This window comes from Hyperolius riggenbachi, chromosome 3 (assembly GCF_040937935.1).
Source record: "Hyperolius riggenbachi isolate aHypRig1 chromosome 3, aHypRig1.pri, whole genome shotgun sequence".
NCBI classification, from domain to species: domain Eukaryota; kingdom Metazoa; phylum Chordata; class Amphibia; order Anura; family Hyperoliidae; genus Hyperolius; species Hyperolius riggenbachi.
Window position 1 is genome coordinate 87,241,687 of NC_090648.1, and position 22,829 is coordinate 87,264,515.

Genomic DNA, 22,829 nt, shown 5'->3' on the forward strand with positions numbered 1-22,829 from the left:
AGTAAAAATACAAGATTACAGAAATAAAATCTATTTTCTAAATTATAATAATAAATAGCAGCCTTTTTTCAGCTGCATGATAACAAATATAAAATATTTTACATTTATTGGAGAAACCCCTCCCTTCCTTTCATACTGCCGGCAAATAATCCGGCAAACTGGTGGAGTATATGGTGTCCAGCAAAGGAGGAATTGCTAATGGCTGCCACCTGTATAACCCTAGTTATGCAAAGAGAAGGGTGAAAAGCATGCACTGAAATGCTCATAGGCTTGAAGGAGTGTTTATTTATATTGTATGTGTCAGAGTGGTGCAACTAAATATTTTGAATTAAAAAAATGTTTGGTTTGGGTCCGCTTTAACCCTTTTCCCGTAAAAAATGTTCAATCATATTGACAGATTTGCCTAGAAAACATGTTCAATCATGTGGCAGATTTGGCCATAAAACACATTCAATCATGCGGCAGATTTGCCCAGAAAATATATTCAATCATGTGGCAAATTTGCCCAGAAAATACGTTCAATCATGTGGCAGATTTAATGTGTAAACAGGGGCCTAATTATTTAAAGAACAACTGAAGTGAGAGTTATATGGAGGCTGCCATATTAATTTCTTTTTGAACAATGCCAATTGCCTGGCTGTCCTGCTGATGTATTTGGCTGAAGTAATGTCTGAATCGCACAACAGAAACAAGCATGCAGCTAATCTTGTCAGAACCAACAATGTCAGAAACACCTAATCTGCTGCATGCTTGTTCAGGTTCTGTGGCTAAAAGTATTAAATGTTGAGGATCAGCAGGATGAGCCAGGCAACTGGTATTGCTTAAAAGGGAATAAATATGGCAGACTTGATATACCTCCCTACAATTGTGCTGTAAGTTACCTGTCTGCCTAAAGACTCATACACGTAATTTGAGCAAATTTGCTCAGAAAATATGCTCAACCATGTCGGCAGATTTAACCAGAAAACTTGTTCAATAATGTGGCAGATTTGCCCAGAAAATACTTTCAATCATTTAACAGATTTGCCCAGAAAATACTTTTAATCATTTAACAGATTTGCCCAGAAAATACGTTCAATCATGTCAACGGATTTGCCCAGAAAACATGTTTTTAATCATGTCGGCAGATTTGCCCAGAAAAAACGCTCAATCATGTTTGCAGATTTGCCCAGAAAACATGTTCAATCATGTCGGAAAATCCAACCCCGGCACTTCCTCATTCCATCTGGATTGGCATCTTGCCAAACTGTGCGTGTTATTATTCATAAGAGCAAACTAAATGACTGAGAAAGATTTATCTAGGTCCTTCAGCATTAATATTTGTTCTAGATCACAAGATGCCAAGGACAGTCTACCAGTCTTGAATTGCACGCTATATGCATGGCGAATTTGCAAATACCTGAAAAACATTTTGTTTGGTAAACTGAAAGTATGTTTGAGAGCATTGAAGGACAGTAGACCCTCTTCACCCACAATGTGCTGTATGGGCTTAATACCCTGAAGGGCCCATATCCCAGGGTCTGGAATTTGCGAGAAGTGTATTAGGAAGGGGTTGTCCCAGATAGGAGTGTGGGGAGATAACATATTTGCTCCACCAGTATATTGAAGCATACCCTTCCAACTTTTAACCGTAGTAAACATAGGGGTTGTACACCTGCAGTCACTCTTAGTCCCTCTGAAAGCCAGAAGAGTGAGCCTTTCATAAGAGCCCAGTCTAGCCACTTCCACTGCAATAGCAGCATGTATGTATCTTGAGAGAACCACCACCGTACTGTTACCAGGACAGCAGCACAATAATACAGGTGCATGTTGGGTAATGCCAAACCACCTTGGTCTGCTGGTAGATGCAGCGTAAGGAGACTAACTCTCGGTACATTCTCTACCCCGATGAAGCTGGAGATTAAGGAATGTAGTTTCTTAAAAAGAAAATACTTAGGAATGATTATTGGTGTTTGGCGTAAAATGTAGAGAAATTTGGGAAAAAATATTATTTTGAAAATATTGATTTTGCCAGTCAGGGAAAGAGGAAGAGTCTCCCACCACTTTTTTGTTTGAGTTTGTCCACGACTGGTTGCACATTAAGGGCCCGTTCAGACTACAAAATGCGGACCGCAACGCTTACGAACGCACGCATGTCTGCGTTCGTATGCGTTGCGTGGCTGATCCCATCACTGAAAAGTGAATGGGACAGCCGCGCGTTTTTGTAAAATCTGCGCGCAGCATGCGTTCCCGGACCGCACAGGTCCGGAACGCATGCTGTGTGAACATCAGACATTGCACTCTATGCAATGTCTGATGTCCTGCGTGTCGGCCCCCCCGCACGCGTTTCCAAAACGCATATGGAAACACGTGCAGTGTGAACGAAACCTAAGATTAAAGAAGTCTGTTGAGTGTTTACTAACATAGATACCTAGATATTTAAATTTTGTTACCCATTGTAGTGGGCTGGGATAGCAATTAGTATCATAATTATCTAAAGGCATTAAAACAGATTTCTCCCAATTTACTCTAAGGCCAGAATAGTCCCCAAACTCATTAATTATAGAAAGGGCAGCTTTAAGAGAGTCCTCCGGATCTCCCAGGTACAATACAGTATCATCTGCATACATTGAAACTTTTTCAATGAGCGAGCCAACTGGTATTCCCTTGACCTCGGTTGAGTCTCTTGATAAAATTGCCAATGGTTCAATGGCTAATGCAAATAGATAAGGAGACATTGGACATCCCTAACGGGTGCCCCGAGACAACGGAAATGGACAAGAGATAGCACCACCGGTTTTTATCCCAGCCATTGGGGCACGGTATAATGCTTTTACCCAGGAGACAAATTTATGCCCAAACCCAAACAGTTTGATTTTAATGACTTGAAGCCGGCCTGGCCAGGTCGGGTGCGCCACTGGAGAAGACCCAGAGCCTGCGTAGCGGCGCCGATGGCACGTCCTGCCTGAAATGGGTGGAAGGAAGCCCCAGATCTTTTTTTTTTTTTCAAAATACAGGAGTGTGGATCTTCCATTTAAATAGGTGTTTACTTTCCTTTTTGAACAGACATAAACATATATCATCCTCATTACTCTACAATTTTAATAACAGTTCATTATACGTTTGAAGAACTGTAGTAGTCATATGTGTATGGAGGCTGTAACATTATCATCTCGCAAAAAAACAGTATAAATTTGCTTAAAAAAAAAAAAAATTATAAACCTACATATAAAGTTTATCAGCCATCATTCATACATTTCTTTTAATTTATTATTTTTTTTTATAAACAAATCATAACTACTAGCCGACCCGCAGCGTAGCATACGCCGCATAAGGGGGTAGAGGGCAGGAAGGGGGTATTGGGCACAGCGGCGGGGAGGGGGGTCGGACGCCCCCTCAACTGGGTCCCTCATGTGTGCTCCCCCTCCAGCTTAAGCTCAGCAGGAACCCCCCCTCCCTCACCTGGGTCCCCCATGTGCGCTCCCCCTCCTGGTTAAGCACAGTAGCAGCCGCCACTATTAGTAAGAGACAGCGGGCGAGGATGCCTCACCTCTTCCGTGTTCCAGCGTGGGTTCCACTGTTGTCACTTCCTGCAATGCCACCCACTGTATTGGTGTAATTTGCCTTTTTAAAACAGAAGGAAATCTGTAATAATTCAGCTATAAGTGAACATTTGTGGTTACCCACAATGCACTGCTACTAAATATGCCAATTACTTTTTTTCACTCTTAGTAACCCAAGCAAGCATCCAGATCCACTGGTGTATAGCAAGCCTTTAGCTTTAAATTTTACACAGCCATATCAAACCCACATGTGACAGCCTGTTTCAGACTTTTGGTCTTCATCTGTACACGGCAAGGATTGATACAGCTGTATGAGATAGGGCTTGGGCCAGTACAACAGAGTAACCAAGCAGCTCAGGGTGACCCAAACCACTCAGAATGTATAGGGGGATAAAAGGGACCAAAAAGACCTTCTACTAAAAAAATCAAAGCTTGGTGTAATTTGGCTTCTTAAAACAGAAGCAAATCTGCAATAATTCAGCTATAAGTGAACATTTGTGGTTACCCACAATGCACCGCTACTAAATATGCAAATTATTCCTTTTCACCCTTGGTAAGTCAAGCAAGCCTATGGGCCTGATTCACAAAGCGGTGCAAACTGTTTAGCACGGGTGTGCTAAACAGTTAGCACGTGAAGTGCCGTTCACGGACTTTTGCACGCGCAAAGTGCCGCGATTTGCGCGATAGCGGTCTTTTGCGCGCGCAATTTGCCGCGAATCGCAGCACTTTGCGCGCGCAAAACTCCACAATCGTGCGATTCACAGCAAATTGTGCACGCAAAAGACCACGATCACACGAATCGCGGCACTTCACGTGCTAACTGTTTAGCACACCCATGCTAAACAGGTTGCATTGCTTTGTGAATCAGGCCCTATAGCTTTACATTTTACACAGTCATATCAGACCCACATGTGACAGCCTATTTCAAACTTTTGGTCCTCATCAGTACTTGGCAGGGATTGATATGGCTGTATGAGATAGGGCTTGGACCAGTACAACAGAGTAACCAAGCAGCTCAGGGTGACCCAAACTACTAAGAATGTATATAGGAGGATAAAAGAGACCAAAAAGCCCTCCTACTAAAAAAAAGCAAAGCTTGGTGTAATTTGCCTTCTTAAAACAGAAGCAAATCTGCAATAATTCAGCTATAAGTGAACATTTGTGGTTACCCACAATGCACCGCTACTAAATATGCAAATTATTCCTTTTCACCCTTGGTAAGTCAAGCAAGCCTATGGGCCTGATTCACAAAGCCGTGCGAGCTGTTAAGCACGGGTGTACTAAACAGTTAGCACGTGAAGTGCCGTTCGCAGACTTTTGCGTGCGCAAAGTGACGCGATTTGCGCGATTGCGGCAAATTGCGCACGTAAAAGACCGCAATAGCGCAAATCACGGCACTTTGCACGCACAAAAGTCCGCGAACGGCACTTCACGTGCTAACTGTTTAGCACACCTGTGCTAAACAGTTTGCACCGCTTTGTGAATCAAGCCTTATAGCTTTAAATTTTACATAGTCATATCAATCCCACATGTGATAGCCTATTTCTGACTTTTGGTCTTCATCAGTACTTGGCAGGGATTGATATGGCTGTATGAGATAGGGCTTGGACCAGTACAACAGAGTAACCAAGCAGCTCAGGGCGACCCAAACCACTCTGAATGTATATAGGAGGATAAAAGAGACCAAAAAGCCCTCCTACTAAAAAAAGCAAAGCTTGGTGTAATTTTCCTTCTTAAAACAGAAGCAAATCTGCAATAATTCAGCTATAAGTGGACATTTATGGTTACCCACAATGCACTGCTACTGAATATGCAAATTATCCCTCTTTGCCCTTGGTTTGATATGACACTACTTCTTCTTCTTGCTTGGACCAGCCCCTTCTTCTTGCTTGGACCGGCCCTGGGGGCAGGGCGCTACTTCTTCTTCTTGTTTGAAGGTTGAGGCACTTACTCTATTATACATATAGATTATGGGCCTGATTGCTAAAGCAGAGCAGCTAAATGTGAAGGAGTGCCCGGTTTGCCTGCCTTACATAGCAGCGCTCGCTGCCTTCCTTAGTTATGCACTTTGCTTACATAGCAATGTGCGTAACTTTAACTGCGGGCGGTCCCGTGAAGTATCGTTACCACAATACTTCACTTGCAGCCGCTACTATTTTTATTTACATAGTGGTAACCATATTTCACAGGACCGCCCGCAGTTAAAGTTACGCGCGTTGCTATGTAAGCAAAGCTCATAACTAAGGAAGGTAGACTCCTTACATAGAAGCCAGCACTGCTATGTAACAACAATAACAACAACAACAAATAACATTTGTAAATCGCTTTTCTCCCGTGGGACTCAAAGCGCATAAGCATGGCTCCGACCATCGTGGTACAGAGGAAGAATTTTATAAGTCTGGAAATGCCAGGCTAAACAGGTGGCTTTTCAGTCTGAATTTGAATAGCTCCAGGGATGGTGCTGTCTTTACTGGGTGTGGCAGGGAGTTCCAAAGAGTAGGGACAGCATGACAGAAGGCTCTATCTCCAGATTTTTTGAGGTGCACTCTGGGAGTGGCCAAGTTTATAGAACTTGCTGATCTGAGGTTGTGAGAGGTGTGGTGCAGCTTCAGCAAGTCCTTCATGTATCCAGGGCCCAGATTGTGCAGGGATTTGAATGTCAGCAGTCCAATCTTGAAGAGTATTCTCCATTCTACTGGTAGCCAGTGCAGTGAGCGAAGTGTAATGTGACAGTGGCGAGGCTGGTTTGTTAGCAATCTGGCAGCAGCATTCTGCACTAATTGCAGGCGACGCAGGTCCTTTTTGGGGAGGCCAGCATGAAGGGCATTGCAGTAGTCCAGCCGTGATGTGATGAAGGCGTGGACTAGGGTTGGAAGATCCTCTGGGGGAATCAGATGTTTAATCTTTGCAATGTTCTTCAGATGAAAGTAGGAAGATTTAACTACAGATGAAATTTGTTTTCTGAAACTCAATTCCCCATCGATTAGTACGCCAAGGCTGCGCACAAGGTTGGAGCTGTTTATGCCTGAATTCCCAATCCTGATTGGTGTTGCTTTAGGATAGAGCTGTTTTGATGGTGAGTGATGGCTTTGGACAAACAGGACCTCAGTTTTGTCAGCATTCAGTTTCAGCCAGTTATCATTCATCCATGCCTGTAGCTCAGCTAAGCAAGAGTTTATTTTTGGAGTAGGGTCTGTTCCACCAGGTTTGAAGGACAGGTATAGCTGTGTGTCATCGGCGTAGCAGTGGTACGTCAGGCCATGACGTTGGATATGTGTACCGAGTGGCAACATGTAGATTGCAAACAGCAGAGGGGATAGGATTGATCCTTGTGGCACTCCGAATTGTAGAGGTGCAGGTTTGGACATTATAGGATCTAGGGATACTCTCTGTGTTCTGTCAGTCAGGAATGATCTGAACCACTGGAGGACTGATCCACTGATGCCACAGTACTCCTGCAGTCTGTTAAGCAGGATTTCGTGGTAAACTGTATCAAAAGCCGCTAAGAGATCCAACAGGATTAGGATGGAGCATTCCCCTCTGTCCCTTGCCATGAGCAGATCGTTGCAGACTTGGATGAGGGCTGTTTCACAGCTGTGGTGTTTCTTAAAGCCAGATTGTAGAGGGTCCAGGATGTTGTTTACTGACAGCCTGGTTTCAAGTTGCAGATAGACAGCCTTTTCAATAACTTTACCTAAGAAGGGAAGGTTGGAGACAGGTCTGTAGCTGCTCATAGCATCTGGATCCATGGAAGGTTTTTTAAGAAGGGGCTTGATGATTCCTTCTTTTAGAGAGGTAGGAAACCTCCCTGCTTGCAGAGAGCAATTTACTATTTTGTGAAATGCTGGACCAAGCAGGTCAGGGCATTTCAGCATATGTTTAGTTGGTCCAGGGTCCAGGTCGCAGGTTGTCTGGCGGAGGCGACGGAGGATGTCTGAGATCTCTTCCTCACTAATACTTTTGAAGTCAGTCCAGGGTGTTAGGTTGTTTTTGCAACTATTTCCATGAGTTGAATAAGTCTTAGGTGCTGTGGACTGAATGAGAGACCGAATAGAGGATACTTTGTCAGCAAAGTAGCAAGCAAATTTCTCGCATAGCTCCTTTGAGGGAGTTATAGTAGGTTTTAGACAGGATGGGTTACATAGTCTATCAACTGTGCGAAATAGTTGGGCTGGCCTGTTGGTGGCCTTTGCGATCTCCTGTGATAGGTAGGAGGATTTTCTGAGATTTTCGCCACTTCCTTTCTAGTCTGCGCACTTCTTTCTTTAGGTCCTTTAGTGAGCTGTCAAACCACCGTGCATGGTGAAGTGGTGTAGACCGTTTAATGCGAACTGGAGCAAGGGCGTCGTAGGCAGATGACACTGCATGGTTGTACATCAGGACCATGGAGTCTGGGTCTGCGCAACGATTGGTTAATGCGTCGAAGTTGAGGGTATTCTGAACGTGCTGGGGTGAGACATCTTTCAGAGAACGGTATTTTATGAGTTCTTTCCCTCTGTGTTTTATCGCTGGTGCTGTCAGAGAGAAGTGGATGGTGTGGTGATCTGACCATACCACTGGGTTTATATCCATGTGTGATATTAAAAGTCCGGAATGAAATATAAGATCCAGGGTGTGCCCTTTCTTGTGGGTGGGGAGGTTGACAGCCTGAGAGAAACCCAGTTCACTCATTATGAGCAGTAGTTCACGTCCTAGGCGGGAGTCGTGATCTTCCACCCATGCATTAAAATCTCCCAGGATGATCCATCTAGGGTGTTCCACTGTTAAGCAGGATAAGAGTTCAGATATTTCCTTAAGAAAGGCTGGACCATTTTCTGGGGGGCGGTATATGAGCAATATGTTGATGTTTACTTCTGCTGACAGTTGGGCTGCAAGACATTCAAAGGTTTCAGTGGGGACTATGGGCAGGGGCCTTATGTTCAAAGAGGATCTGAAGCATATGGCAACCCCCCCCACCCTTGCGGACTTGTCTCTCACAGTGCAAAACTGAATAATTGGTTGGCACCGTTGCTTCAAGAGTTGGCCCTGCATGTTTCCCAAGCCAGGTCTCTGTCAAAAAGTGAGTATCACCCACGTCTTGAGCCGGAAGAAGGCGTGGCTAAGCGCCGAAACGCGCTGTGACGATCAGACGGCTTGCCGAGAGGTGTGGGAGCCGGCGGTTTGTCCCCAGTCCCCCTGCTCACCATCGCAGACGGATCCTTGAAGCCCTGGCCAGGCTCAAGACGTGGGTGATACTCGCTGGCGGCCCCCTACATGTGCAAAACTTGCACACACACTGTAAGTGCAATTGTTTTTAGCGTGGAATTTTGAAATAAAAAGTTAATGCACCATAGGAGCGCACCCTTGTTCTCTTGTTCCCCATACGCTAGATTTCTGGCACCACCCAGTGGAGGGAGCAGCACCGTGGGCATAACATATATTTAAAGGGCCATACCTAGCTGAAGCTAGCGCAGGATAAACTACTTTTCTTTCTCTGTCAAAAAGGTCAAATCAGAGATCTCTATTAGGTCATGTATAGTTGCAGTCTTATTATTTGTCGATCTAGCATTGCAGAGAGTGGCTGTGATTGAGCTTTCCTGGGGACACTTATGTTTTTTAGACTTTGATCCACTACCTCTCCTCCCCCTTCTGCTTTTCTTGAGTATCCCAAAGGATTTTAAGAGGAGAGCTAGTGAGTTGTTAATTTGTAATTGTTTCTTGGGAGGGCAGGCAGAGAGAAGGTCCTTTGATGAGTATTTGTATGTTGACATTAGAGACAATAGACCTGTTTAGATGGCTTTTACTTCTGGAATCCTGCTGAGATCAAAGGGAATCTGTGCAAACTCCTTTCATACCTACACAGAGTTGGATCATAGATTTATTTTAAGTAAAGTTCCTTGTTTTAGAGTTATGGCCCATACTCACGGGCTACAATTGTCACCGCAACACACGGCGCGCGCATGTTGCGGCGACAGGTCGCCCGTGAGTATGCGGCGTTGCACGGGCGCGCACCCCGAAATGTCGCTCGTCGCTAATGTCGCCAGGCGATTGAACCGCTCAATCGCCTGGCGACAGTTGCCGCCGCAACTCCGCCGCAACTGTCGCTAGTCCGCGTGAGTACGCGGACTAGCGACAGCAACAAGATAGGAATACATTGGGCTTCCGGCGGGGGGAGGAGCAACAGCGACAGCTTCTGCCGCATCAGTTTCCAGGTCCCTCGGCCGTGTGTATGCGGAGGGACCTGGCGACAGGCTGTCGCCGGCCTGTCGCGCACACGCTCACATGTGCTGGCGACAGGCCAAAAAAGTTGCCCGTGAGTATGGGCCATTAGATGATAAATGATAACATAAATGTGGAAAATAGTCACTTGGTGCATATGCGTTGGATAATGTATAAAGGATTACTCACAGGGTGGAGTGAGGGCAATCACAGGCAATCATGTAAGGGAAGCAAAGCAAGCGCTCCTTGACATTAAGCTGCGCTGCTTGGCAGCACAGCTTGATGAATCAGGCCCTTTATTAATTAAAGCTGTACTCGGTTGTAAAATGGGACAATAAGTTGTCCTATAGCAATATTTTTATCCGTTCCCTATAAAATACATTCCCTACCATCAGGCCCTAAGACCACTGGCATTTTACAGTCACCAAGTGATTGCTGCCATTATACAAAGACTGAGTGACTACAGCTTAAAGTGGTATAAAACCCTGACATAATACTCAATAAAAACAAGTTTTCCTACTTTTTATATGCCATGCGGTTATCATATTTGCTTTTGTGCATAAGTATTATTATTCATTTAGAAATTAAAAGTTTCCAAAGTACACTTTTTTGCTTTGAGTGCTGACTTTGCATTTTATTCAAAACTGTTTTTTTTCATGATTGAATATAAGCAGAAATACTTTCTGACTGTCTGTCTTTGTTCAGGAGACTCTGCAGTGTCAGAGAAGTGTTTCTTTACATTCCTCACTTGATACAATTGAACACAAGATAACATTATCTCCAGTTCGGATTCATCCAGCTTTCCTGGCATTAAGCTTTTTTGTGTCCTGTGTTTAACCCTTTGAATGCTGTTCTAGTAAAAAAAAAAATGTGGTTGTATATAATATGCTGTAAATAATGTTTTAGAGCAAAGAAGAATTTCTGGGTTTCATTCCGCTTTAATGTCAGAGAGACTGGCTGATGACACTGTGAAGTTATACCGTCTCACTGATCATGAAATGTTCATATGGCTATACATTAAAGGGAACCTTAACTGAACGGGGGGTGAAGAGTTTCACTTACCTGGGGCTATTACCAGCCCCCTGCAGCAGTCCTGTGCCCTCGGAGCCGCTCTGGAATCCTCCGGTCCCCCGCTGTCACTTAGTTTCGTTTTTGACGACTCACCAGTCGGCCGGCCGCCATGCGTTTTATTGGACGCATTCCCTACTGCAATTAGCGCTGTTGCGGATCGCAACGCGTACACAAATACGCGTTGCTGCATATCTACGCATGCGGAATGCGGCAACGCGTATTTTTGTACACGGTGCAGTCCGCAACAGCGCTAATTGCAGTAAATAATGCGTCCAATAATACGCATGGCGGCTGGCCGACTGGTGAGTCATCAAAAACGAAACTAAGTGACAGCGGGGGACCGGAGGATTCCAGAACGGCTCTGAGGGCTCAGGACTGCTGCAGGGGCTGGTAATAGCCCCAGGTAAGTGAAACTCTTCACCCCCCGTTCAGTTAAGGTTCCCTTTAAAGTGACACCGAAGAGAGAAAAAAAAACTTATGATATAATGAATTGTATGTGTAGTACAGATAATTAATAGAACATTAGTAGCAAAGAAAACCAGTCTCATATTTGTATTTTCAGTTATATAGCTTTTTTAAATAACATTGCATCATTCTGTAATATTTGCAGTTTACAAAGTACACTCTGTATTTCAAACTATCAAATAGAGCAGGGCTAATGACCTTTAAACTTCCCTGCAGTGAAACCTTATCTGTAGTTGTATTTCACTGTTTCGTTGATGTATAAGTGCTTCAGAAAACAGCACTGTCTTCAACCCAAGTTGTGTGGAGAGCTCAGAGAAGCTCTTTTGCTTAGCTAACAACTGAAGTTTCTTAATTCTTCCTGTACTGGAAACAAAATTAGACTTTTTTTTTTTGCTACTACTGTTCTATTTCTATTTCTTTCTACACATACAATTCATTATCTCATACATTTATTTTCACTTCAGATTCCCTTTATTTATTCCTCACTTCACTTTGAAAATGCTATTTTCAATTTCACACAACATGGTCAATGAAAACAAAATTCTTTCCCGATGCGAAAATTTACAAAAGCTATGAAAATCGTACCTTTTGCTTGAAAGTCAAATTTTACATTACATTATTTTCATGAAAATAAATGCGTAAAGAATGTTGCCATTTTCGCTCATCACTGCTGGATATCCACATGGTGGAGTTAAAGGAACACTATCGATTAACATTTTTTTTTATCTGCGTTTGAGAGAGTTCCTGAAATGCTGGTAAATTAGGATGTGTACATTTAACTTGCTTATCTCTTTTGTTTACTGTAACGCATTCCTTTCACTCTGAACTGACAGCAGTCTGCTCAATTCTGACTGGAGAGTAAACCATGAGGGGAGGGGAATTCCCTCACAGTGCATTTGTTAACCCTGTGTGTCTGCTCTCAGCAGCTGCCCATGTTTCTAAGCTGTCTGTAGGAGAACAGAGGAAATGTTACTTGTTATAAACATTTGTAATTGTCTGTGACTCCACAGCTCTTCATACTTTTTTTGCTTTCAGAGAAAAATACTCTCTAGTCTGATATGCAAAAAAAAACAACCCTGGTTGTGCATTGAATGCGAATGATTTGTCCAAATAGAGCTAAATCCTACACACAATGAATTACAGCTTTTGCCTCTGATATTTAACATGAAAAGTAGGAAAATCTTTATATAGCTACTTAGACATTATTTGTACATAGTCATTTTAGAACACTTGGGTATTGATAGTGTTCCTTTAAATAAATAATAGTGGCATGTAACTCACTGAACACACTTGATCACACTGTGGACAAGCAGTTTCCATAGCTGACCTGAAGAACTATGTAGCAGCGTGACATCCAAAATTCAGCTCAGCACTGAAATAGGAAGGAAACAATATATTCTGCTGTTCAACTCATCATAAACTTCTTCCATCGTACCAACAACGAAGTTTGTGAAGATAAAAAAAGGATGGGGAAGAGGCATGTGAAAAGAAGGCCTGATTGGGCTATTCTGGTTCTGGGCATGGATACAACTATATCAACCATTCATTATGGTTGATATAGTTGTATCCATGCAAATGCTGTATTCTCCATTCTTCCACCTCAGGCTTCTGAAGTGGTTGGACACATCTTGGAGTATGTTTGGTCAGAAGACAGTTCATACATGTGCTGGAGCCCTGTCCTACTCAGTGCCAACTGATAAATCAACATAAATCAACATCTGAACAACCATTACAACAGTTTATGCATGCCCTAGATTGTACTTGTTCTCTAAAGTTACTCTGTGTCCAAATTCCAAAAGAATCCTATTATTGTTATAAACAAACTTCATTTTTAAAGCAATAACATATTACATAGCACTGTGCATTAGATAGGGAAGACAAAGTAACACATGGACTTTACAGCAATAAAAAAACGGTACACAAAATAGTGATGTAACAAAAAAATAGCAAACTGATTGAAATGTAGGGATAAATATAGCAGATGAGTCACCATATGAACAGATGAGTTCATATGGTGGCAGAGAAGAGACAAGAGGAAAGAGGTCTCTACCAGATAGGCTTGCCTGCTCTTCTATCAGCTTGAATCAGTCGACCCATTCTCCTCTAACCTCTAGCATCAACAAGGCATTTTCGCCCACAGGACTGCCGCATACTGGGTATTTTTCCCTTTTCACACCCTAGAAATGGTTGTGCGTGAAAATCCCTGTAACTGAGCAGATTGTGAAATACTCAGACCAGTCCGTCTGGCACCAACAACCATGCCACGCTCAAAATTGCTTAAATCGCCTTTCTTTTCCATTCTGACATTCAGTTTGGAGTTCAGGATATTGTCTTGACCAGGAGGACCACACCCCTAAATGCATTGGAGCAACTGCCATGTGATTGGTTGATTAGATAATTGCATTAATGAGAAATTGAACAGGTGTTTCTTATAATCCTTTAGGTGAGTGTATATGACTTTGACATGAATTCTACAATAGCCACGCAGATTTCTGAGAGTTTATTATCATTAGCTATGGTGGTGGTCAGCTTCCAACTTAACCCTCAAGAAGACGTTTTTTAATGACAGTCCATTAACAGTCCGACACCGATTGCACCTTCTTCCCTTCTGAACATTTCTTCTTGGTGATCATTGGCACAGAAGTACTGTATACGTGTGTCTGAAAGGAATAATAAGAAGGAATTTTTTCCTTAAGTGATGTAGGAGTTGAGTCATAATAAAGTGGTATGTTGTTACAGATTTACGCATGTTATTTTACTTAAGTAACACTTTATACACCTTGGCACATATGTAATTCACTTTTTCTCTTGAGTTTTCTCCTAGGTGATATTTTCAAACTTGTTAATAAAATATCACTTAAACCACCGAGAAGCAAGAAAATACTCAAAATAATTTTGATAGTACTTTTTCACCAACTTTAAGGTACTGTTTCAATTGTAAAAATGCTTAACCCCCTTGCCGTTCCAATTGTTGCGGCAAGCGGGCAGCGCAGCACTTTTTTTTTTTTAATTTATTTTTTTAAATCACGTAGCTAGCATAGGCATCCCCCTATGTTCTTCGATCGCCGCCGGCGATCTGCGCAAGCAGGAAATCCCGTTGAGAACCATGGCGACGGGGCGGGATGACGTCACCGACGTCATGGACGTCGGGACGTCAGAGGGAATCCCAATCCACCCCTCAGCGCTGCCTGGCACTGATTGGCCAGGCTGCGCAGGGGTCTGGGGGGGGGGCTCGGCGTGGTGGCGATCGCGCACCACACGCAGCTAGCAAAGTGCGGGAAAAAAAATTATGAAAATTGGCCCAGCAGGGCCAGAGCAATCCTCCTGCGCGAGTTACCCCGAGCTCAGCTCGGGATAACCGGCAAGGAGGTTAAAAGTTATTTTAAAGAGAATATGAAAATTATCTCTAAGGAGATAACTCAGGAGAGAAAATTAATTGCATATGGGCCCTTTACGTGTACCAGAGATCAAAAGAACTGAACAATCCATACTTACCCGGGGCCAGGGCTTCCTCCAGCCCCAGAAGCTCATCGGAGTCCCTAGCCGTCCTCCTGCAGTCTGCCGTTTAGCCGCGATCAGCCACCGGTAACTGGCTCAGTCGCATCGTGGCCTTCTACGCATGCATGGGAGGTCCACGCATGTGCAGAAGACCCAGACTAGACCCAACTGAGCCTGTTACGGGGGCTGATTGCAGCTGAACGGCAGACCACGGGAGGGCGGCTAGGGACTCAGACAAACTTATAGGGCTGGAGGAAGCCCTGAGTAAGTATCGATTCTTTAGTTCTTTTTATCTCTGGTTTACTCTAAGTCTTAGGCTAGGTTTACAGTGGCAATTCCGCTGAGTTCTTTGCGACAGCTGGAATGCAGCGCAATGGATCGGGAAAGCAGCGCTGCATGTTATCTGCACATTGCATCACAGTCAGTCACGCATACAGTCAGTTAAAAGCAGGGGCATTGCTAGGATCATTAAAAGATTTGGGGCATCAAGCACAAAGGAAGAGTGTGGCATGCTGCAAAAATGGTCATGATGTGGGTGGTGAAAAATGAGCATGGGCATGATGTGGGCATGTCATAACTATAATGTATGTAACACGTAACTTAAAATCTTCTGGCCACTACAGCATCTATCAGAGGACAGAGAGCAGACTGATAGCACAGGGAAGCCTCTTTCCTCTCTCCCTCCCTGCAGCTGCGAGACTGAATCCAGCCTTGCATCAGCTTCTGAATGAAAGACACACAGCGATAGTGTGCCCACTACTGCTCTAACCCGAGCGGCACTTTTTTCAAATGTTGTCCCTCCCTCCTCTCTGACTGGCTGGCCACAGCAGCACTAGGGTTGGCTAGGGGAAGCAGGTGCTGCCCCTATTGGCAGGAATCTCCCTTCACTGCTGCTCTGCCCGGGATCATCTTTGACTGCAAGATCACGGGGCATAAACTCAGTGTGCAGCGGGACAGAGCCTTGGAAACATTCAGGGCACAGTGAGAGGAGATTCAGGGAAGTGCCCAGTGACCTCCCTGGTTAAAAATTTTGCAGTAACACACTGCAGTGCATTACGATGCTGCACACCATAATACCGCCACCCACCCACCGCACTGTGAGGGTCACATAGGTGGTGAATTGCAGTGGGACAAGCCGTTCTAAAGTGGCCACTATGCTGCACCACAATGCATCACTGTGAACATTGCCTAAAGATACCCATACACATATAGTTACACACACACACTACATAGATTTTTAATGCTTGGCCAAGTTTCCCACTACCACTGGCGTAACAATAGGGGAATTGACCCCTCACCTCGGGCTCTCCTCTCAGCGCTCCCCTCCTGCAATCATTGGTGGTGCTCGTGGCAGCCGCGGTGGTGGCGGCAGGCAAGCTGAGCACATACCTCCTTCTGGCCGGTCTCCGAACTTCCTGTGTAAACAGAAAGTTCCATAAAGCACTTAGTGCCGGAGACTTCCGGCCAGAAGGAGGTATATGCTCAGCTTGCCTGCCACGAGCACCACCAATGATTGCAGGAGGGTAGCACTAAGAGGAGAGCCTGAGGTGAGGGAGGGGGGGGATTTCCCCCCTCCCCACCGATCTGTGGCCACAGCTCTCCTCTTATGCTGCGACCCCTCCTGCCCCCAAAAAGTCCCTGAGCGGGCCCTGGGGGGAGGGGGGGCCCGGAATTTTTTTTTGCAGGGGGGCCCGGGGCTTTCTAGGTACGCCCCTGTTCACTACCATGTCATTTGAGAGCCAACAGATTTTGAATGCTATGACTAGATTGTGTAGGCAGGCTCTCATATTACATGGAAGTGGTAAAACTGGGCAATCAGAATTGGATCTGTCAGGAAGTACAAGACAGGGACTGGGCACTGTCCAATGAGCAGTTTAATGTGATCTATGTTGTCAATTACATTATCGGGTATATTGTGAAATCCACTGGGACAAGATGAAATATAACCCAGTCAGGGCCCCACATTCTGGCTATCCCAGCCTGCATGGGTGACAAAGGGTTAAAGAGGCTGGGAGGGGGACCCCTCGCCGTGCATTTGTATGAAACGTATACAATGTGTATATCTTTTTTAGCATGCTCTTACTGTTCTCTCTAACATGTGGCAAATTTAGTTGATAGCATGTATGAGGGTTTTGCTATTAATGGTGGAAATTGGTGCCATTGACCTCGATAGAAAATGCCTTCAGAACACGAAATTCGGTACTTGCCTGTGGAATGCCGAATTTCGAAATCAGAATTCGGGTGTTCCAAACAACCTTACTCACAACAGCAGCATTGTATGCACATACTCTCTCATTCCTCCCACACTGACACTTACTGACTTTGAGGTTGTTTGAAGAGCTCCGCTGGTGGAGACGTCCAGTGACTGTTTGCTCTGCCTACAGAAGAATTTGCGATACTCTCCTCTCACCTGCAAAGTACAAATAAAAAATAAATTGGATTAAAGCTGATGACCTGGAATGCACTTCAAGGCTCCGCTACCCCTCCTTTTCTTGCATACACATGCAAATAGCGCAACCCACGTTACCTAGGTAATGCGTGTGTTGCTAGTGTAATAGGGCTTCGCACTTAGTGTGATGCACATTATACTGGCAACGTGCCCATTACCTAGGTAACCTGGGTTGCGCTATCAGTAAAATTGCGCCCTCTACTCATTTATTCGACATTATTATTTCATTATTATTATTTATTGGATTTATATAGCACCAACATATTACGCAGCGCTGTACAATACATAGGATTACAGACAATGATAACCGAGGTGACCGACAGCACAATACAGGTAATAGGCAATAGATACAACAGTACAGGTAATAAACAATAAGATGCACAACACAATGCAGGTAGTAATACAATGGCAGATCATATACTGGAGTGGTAGTGCTGATAATACAAGTTCACATATTCTGTGTAGAGTGTACAATCAAGTATGATACACAAGGAGAGAGGGCCCTGCCAAAGGCTTACAATCTAGAGGTAGGGGGTGGTGACACGCAAGGAGGGAGGGTGCATAGAGGGGTTCTTGGCAGAGAGAGGGTACCGTTGAGGTGAGGTAGGCCTCCTGGAAGAGGTGAGTTTTGTGTGCTTTTTTTTTGATGGTGTTGAAGGAGGGGCAAGCCTGATGGGCAGTGGGAGAGAGTTCCACAGGATGGGGGCAGCTCTAGTGAAGTCCTGCATTTGTGCATGGGTGTGTAAGATGCATGGGGTGGTTAGGAGGTTTTTGCGGGCAGCCAGGTATGTATCTGCTGACCAGGTCAGAGATGTAGGTTGGGCAGGATATGTGTATAGATTTGTAGGCCAAACATAGGATCTTGAAGCGGATTCTTTTTCTTTCCAGTGCAAAAAGTCAAGTAAAACGTGAAAAATCTTTATTTTTACTGCAAATTTTAGTGTGGAAATTTGTGAAAAAATAAATCATAAACGTATTACAAAATAATTTTCAAAAATCATTTTAACTTAAAAGTCGAATTTTATTTTTGTGAAAAATAATCAGAACAGAATATTGGCATTTTAGATCATCACTGGTTATGTATTCAGGAGCTCTCATAATACCAATTAAACAAACCACAACAAAAAAGAGACTTTAATGCTCCTGTAAGAGCAAAACATTTTTATTTTTTTTTAATCACCTTTACTAATGGACAACTGAAGTGAGAGAATAATAAAGACTGACATAATTTCTTTCCTTTTAAGCAATGCACATTGCCCGGCAATGCTAATCCACTACCTCTATTACTTTTAGCCATAGACCCTGAACAAGCATGCTGATCAGATATCTGACTGATGTCTGGCTGGATTTGCCGCATGCTTGTTTCAGGTGTGTGATTCAGGCACTACTGCAGATCAGCAGAACACCAGACAACTGGTGTTGTTTAAAAGGAAATATGGCATCCTCCATATCTCTCTCACTTCAGGTGTCCTTTAAATGCAGAGTACAATTAATAACATTTAAAGTAATGGTAAACGCCACAACAACCTACTATAGGGTCACCAAAACCTAGCTCTCACATAAGAACATAATCCTAAATATTCACTGGTATTTCTAACAGAAACATTTGTCATACATCTTTGGAAAATGATTTTTTTGCATTCACTGTAGCAGAGGCCAGAATAATTTGTCATATACATTTTTTGAATTACTGTTTGTTGCAGCCGCTGTAGCAGAGGCCAGAATCATAAGTCATACATTTTTAAAAAAATGATTGTTTGTTGTATCTGTGCTGCACTGTGCTGATGAACTACACGTAGCAGTCAGAACACATTGGTCAGCAACAGTGCACAGCACAAAAACACAAAAAACAAAAAAACAGTCCTGAAAGGACTAGAGGTTCTCTAGTCAGCGCACTACAAGGAGCAGCACACCACTCTAACAGCTACAGTGCACTGAACACACAGAACAGCAATCTAACAATAACCAGTAAAAAAAAAACCTCCTTAGGACTATTGGATTCTTTAGTCGGTGCACTACAAGGAGCAGCACACCTCTCCAACAGCTGTAGTGCATTTAACACACAGAACAGCAAGCTAACAATAACCTGAGAAAAAAACAGTCCTGAGAAAGACTATGGGATTCTCTAGTCGGTGCACTGTAAAGGAGCAGCATATCTCTCCAACAGCTACAGTGCACTGGACACACAGAACAGCAAGCTATTTATGCTATCCCTCACTCAGCAGAGCTCGTTACTAGCACAGCAGTCACAGGCAGAATGTAAAATGGCTGCTATGCTTGTGTTTTTATAGGGGGTGTGTCCCAGGAGAGAGAGATCCCTCATTGGCTGTCAAGTGTCTGCTGACTCTGGGGTGAGGGGTCAATTTTTAGCTCCATGTAAATCTATAGGGCGGATCTAAACTTTTGTTTGCTGGTGGACGAACGTCCGATGATCGCTGGGAGCTGTCCGCCACCCACTATTTGGGTCCACTTTAACTAAATAAAAAATATTTGCAAGGACACTAAACTAGACTTGTATCATATTACTTGGTCTTCATCCAAGTCACAGAGAATAAACAGAAGCGTGTTACCTGCTGGTTGAGCACACAATGCACTAGGAAGATGTACACCCCTTGGAGGCTGTTACAGATGGTGAAGATGTATGAGATTCCCAGGGAAAAAGATCCAAACTGGAAGAAGCCAATACCCCAGGTGCAGCCAAGAATGAATGTCTGGGCCAGAGCTTTGAATGTCAGTAATCTGGGGAGAAAAAAAAATCCAAAAAGCCATAACCATTCTCAGAAAGTATCATTACAGTTCTGTAAAGAGACAACATAAACTACCATTCACCTGACTCTTACCAAACCGAAAGCCAAGGTACAGTATAACAGTAAAGATGCTCCTTAGACCATCTAAACTGTTCCCTGGTGATGTCTTGATCAGTGGTCCCATCCTGTCCTAGTGTGCGTACACATCCAATTTTGATTGGCAAATTTTACCACTGGCAAATTTTACAACTCTCAAGTACTGCTCACCTTCACAATCCATAGTATTGAAAATCGGTTGGCCCTCATATTATTATTTATTTATAAAGCGCCAACATATTCCGTGAGGCTGTACAATGTAAGAAAACAAACAAGGGATACATAATGATACAGACAATGATATACATCAAATATGGACACTGGTACAAATACAGAACTGGTGACTACAATAACAGATTTAACATGATGACTAAAATGTATAACGGTGCAAGCTATTAAATGAATAACATTCCAAGACCCAAATGGAAGTGGTAAATTTGCCCAGTTATTGACCAATAAAAATTGAATGTGTGTAAGCACCATCATTATATTTGTGAAAGCATTCTAAAGGTGCATACACACCACTGACATGTTGTCCGTTAGGGATCAATCCCCTTGAGAAATATCGCTGGGCTGGCCTGTACAGAGTTACAGACACATTTTGTTGCTATTCGGGGGCTGAGGGACGACAAAGAGGCACGTATTTGATGTCACGTGGCAGACTGGGGAGCGGCATGCACAAAGGGGTTGACCGCCGCTTGGCCAAGTTGATCCGCTGGACAGATCGCTTGTAGAGCAGCGGTGGAAGGTCACGGGCTACTGTGCAGACACCAGATTTTCGGCTGAGGCGGTCATTATCAGCCGCCTCAGTCGACTTTAGTCATGCGTGTGTATGACGCTTTAGTGTATGACATTTTTTGTACTTGCCTAAAATGCTTGCACTGCACTGTATACATATGCACTGGTTTATCCAACAGAGAACCTTACCGAGTGTTCTTCAGAGTGGACACATTCGTGTTCAGTGAGGCCAGCCTCTTCCTCAGGAGCCAAACAGTGAGGACTAGCAGAACTGTGTTTACCTGGGAAAATAGGATTAGAAGAAATTCAAAGAAAAATTCAGTAGATGTTGAAACATATGAGGGCGTGGGATAGAAATATGTATACTGGAGCTTATGGGAATACAGTATGTAGTCCCACAAGCAGATAATAACAATATGGGGGCATGGTGCTGCGGGATGAAGCAAAGACTCATGGGAGGGCTTTTGTATAAAGCTTGTGACATATGTGGTACCACATTAACTGTATGATATTGATGTTAAATTTCAGGATTTTTTTTAACTTGAGTCATAATAGGCCATTGTTCCCCACTACAACATCTAGAACACTGCACCAATGTATGAAAAGGTAAATGCCCCTTTATTGTAGATAACAGCTCAGTCCCATGACCAATGGCCATATCCTTTGCTAATTCCTGGTACAAGAAACAGGCTGAGCATCCCCAAAATGCTTTAAATGGGTGTATATTATCCCATCTCCCGTCAGTTGGGCACAGGGTGAGCCGGATGACAGCTCACCCTGCTGCCAATGAAATTTCAGACGGGGTTAAATACCTTTCCCCCTCTAAGTCATAGCAACGCGAAGGGACACATAATTTGGGGTTCGGCTATTGCCAGCATCCAAATTACTCTGAAAATCTTGCTGCAACACTATAGCCTTAATAGCATTACATCTCTGGTGGCGCCCAAGTCAGGCATTCCGTAGCTGTGTGTGGGTGTCAAAACAACCCGTCTCGCTTTAGGCTACTTACACACCAGGACGTTGCGTTTAGGGGACGTTATAGGGCACATAACGTGCAATGCCTGGTGGTGTTGGAGCAGGACGCTGCCAAAAGCCGCGTTACAAGCAGCTCTTGGTGCCCCTGCTCTGTTGGAGGCGCTGCGGAGACCACGTGAGCGGAGCTCTCCGCATCACGTTGTCCCGCCAGCCAATCAGCGGCCGCTCCAAAGAGTAAACACTGCAAGTGCAGTGAATGCCAAGTAGCCATGTGCCTGGCTACGTAGTGGCCTCTCCCCGCCCCTAAAATAAAAAAAATCCACACATACTGAGCATGTGCAAACAGTCTAACGCGGCGTAGCCGCGTATAAAGTACTGCATGCAGTACATTGTCTTGACGTGAAGCGTTACTGTGTAACGCAACGTGGACACTGTGAACAGCCCATTGATTTTTCATTGCTGTGCGGTGGGGGTGCGTTACAGGATGCACTAACGTGCGCCTGTAACGTCCCACTGTGAAAGCAGCCTTAGAGAGAGATGTGCCTTAAACTGTCAAAAATATGGATCTTACATGGAAGTGAGGCCAGCAATCAATAGACTAGAATCATTGGTACGCGAGGGGACCAACTGTGACACAAATAGAGAAGCCCTTGTATTTTGCAATAACATGAATTAAGACACTTTAAAGTAAAAGTAAAAAGTACAGGAAAACAAAGACCATAGTATACCCCCTCCCTTCCCTAGTAATAAACATATTTTATTTCAAATTATGGTAATTATGAAATTTTTGCACAGTAAAAATTTCAGGTTCATACTGTTTTAATTTTCCCTAAACCAATAACAATCAAATTCTTGTCAAAATAAATAAATAAATAAATTGTATGGTGTGTGGCCACCTTAAAGAGACTCTGAAGCCTTACAAAATCTCCCTTTTTACTTACAAACCCTCTTGAGCATTATGGTAGTAGCTGAAACGCTGCTATCTCGCGGCTGAATGAGTCCTCTTTGTCCCCCAAATCCCTGGGGCAAAATTCGGGGAATTGCTTCCTA

The 22,829-nt window shown here is 43.9% G+C and overlaps 1 protein-coding gene across 1 annotated transcript in view; it reads right to left on the reverse strand.

The window, feature by feature from the left end:
• Positions 1-13,761: 13,761 nt before the first annotated feature.
• Positions 13,762-22,829, reverse strand: part of LOC137562808 (adhesion G protein-coupled receptor E1-like) — a 103,355-nt gene continuing 94,287 nt past the window's right edge. The window contains exons 14-17 of the mRNA XM_068274516.1: positions 20,994-21,085; positions 19,794-19,962; positions 17,092-17,184; positions 13,762-13,936 (exon numbers count right to left, since the gene is read on the reverse strand). Of these exons, the coding sequence (XP_068130617.1) occupies positions 13,850-13,936; positions 17,092-17,184; positions 19,794-19,962; positions 20,994-21,085 (441 nt within the window). The 3' untranslated portion in view covers positions 13,762-13,849. The remainder of the gene's footprint in view (positions 13,937-17,091; positions 17,185-19,793; positions 19,963-20,993; positions 21,086-22,829) is intronic.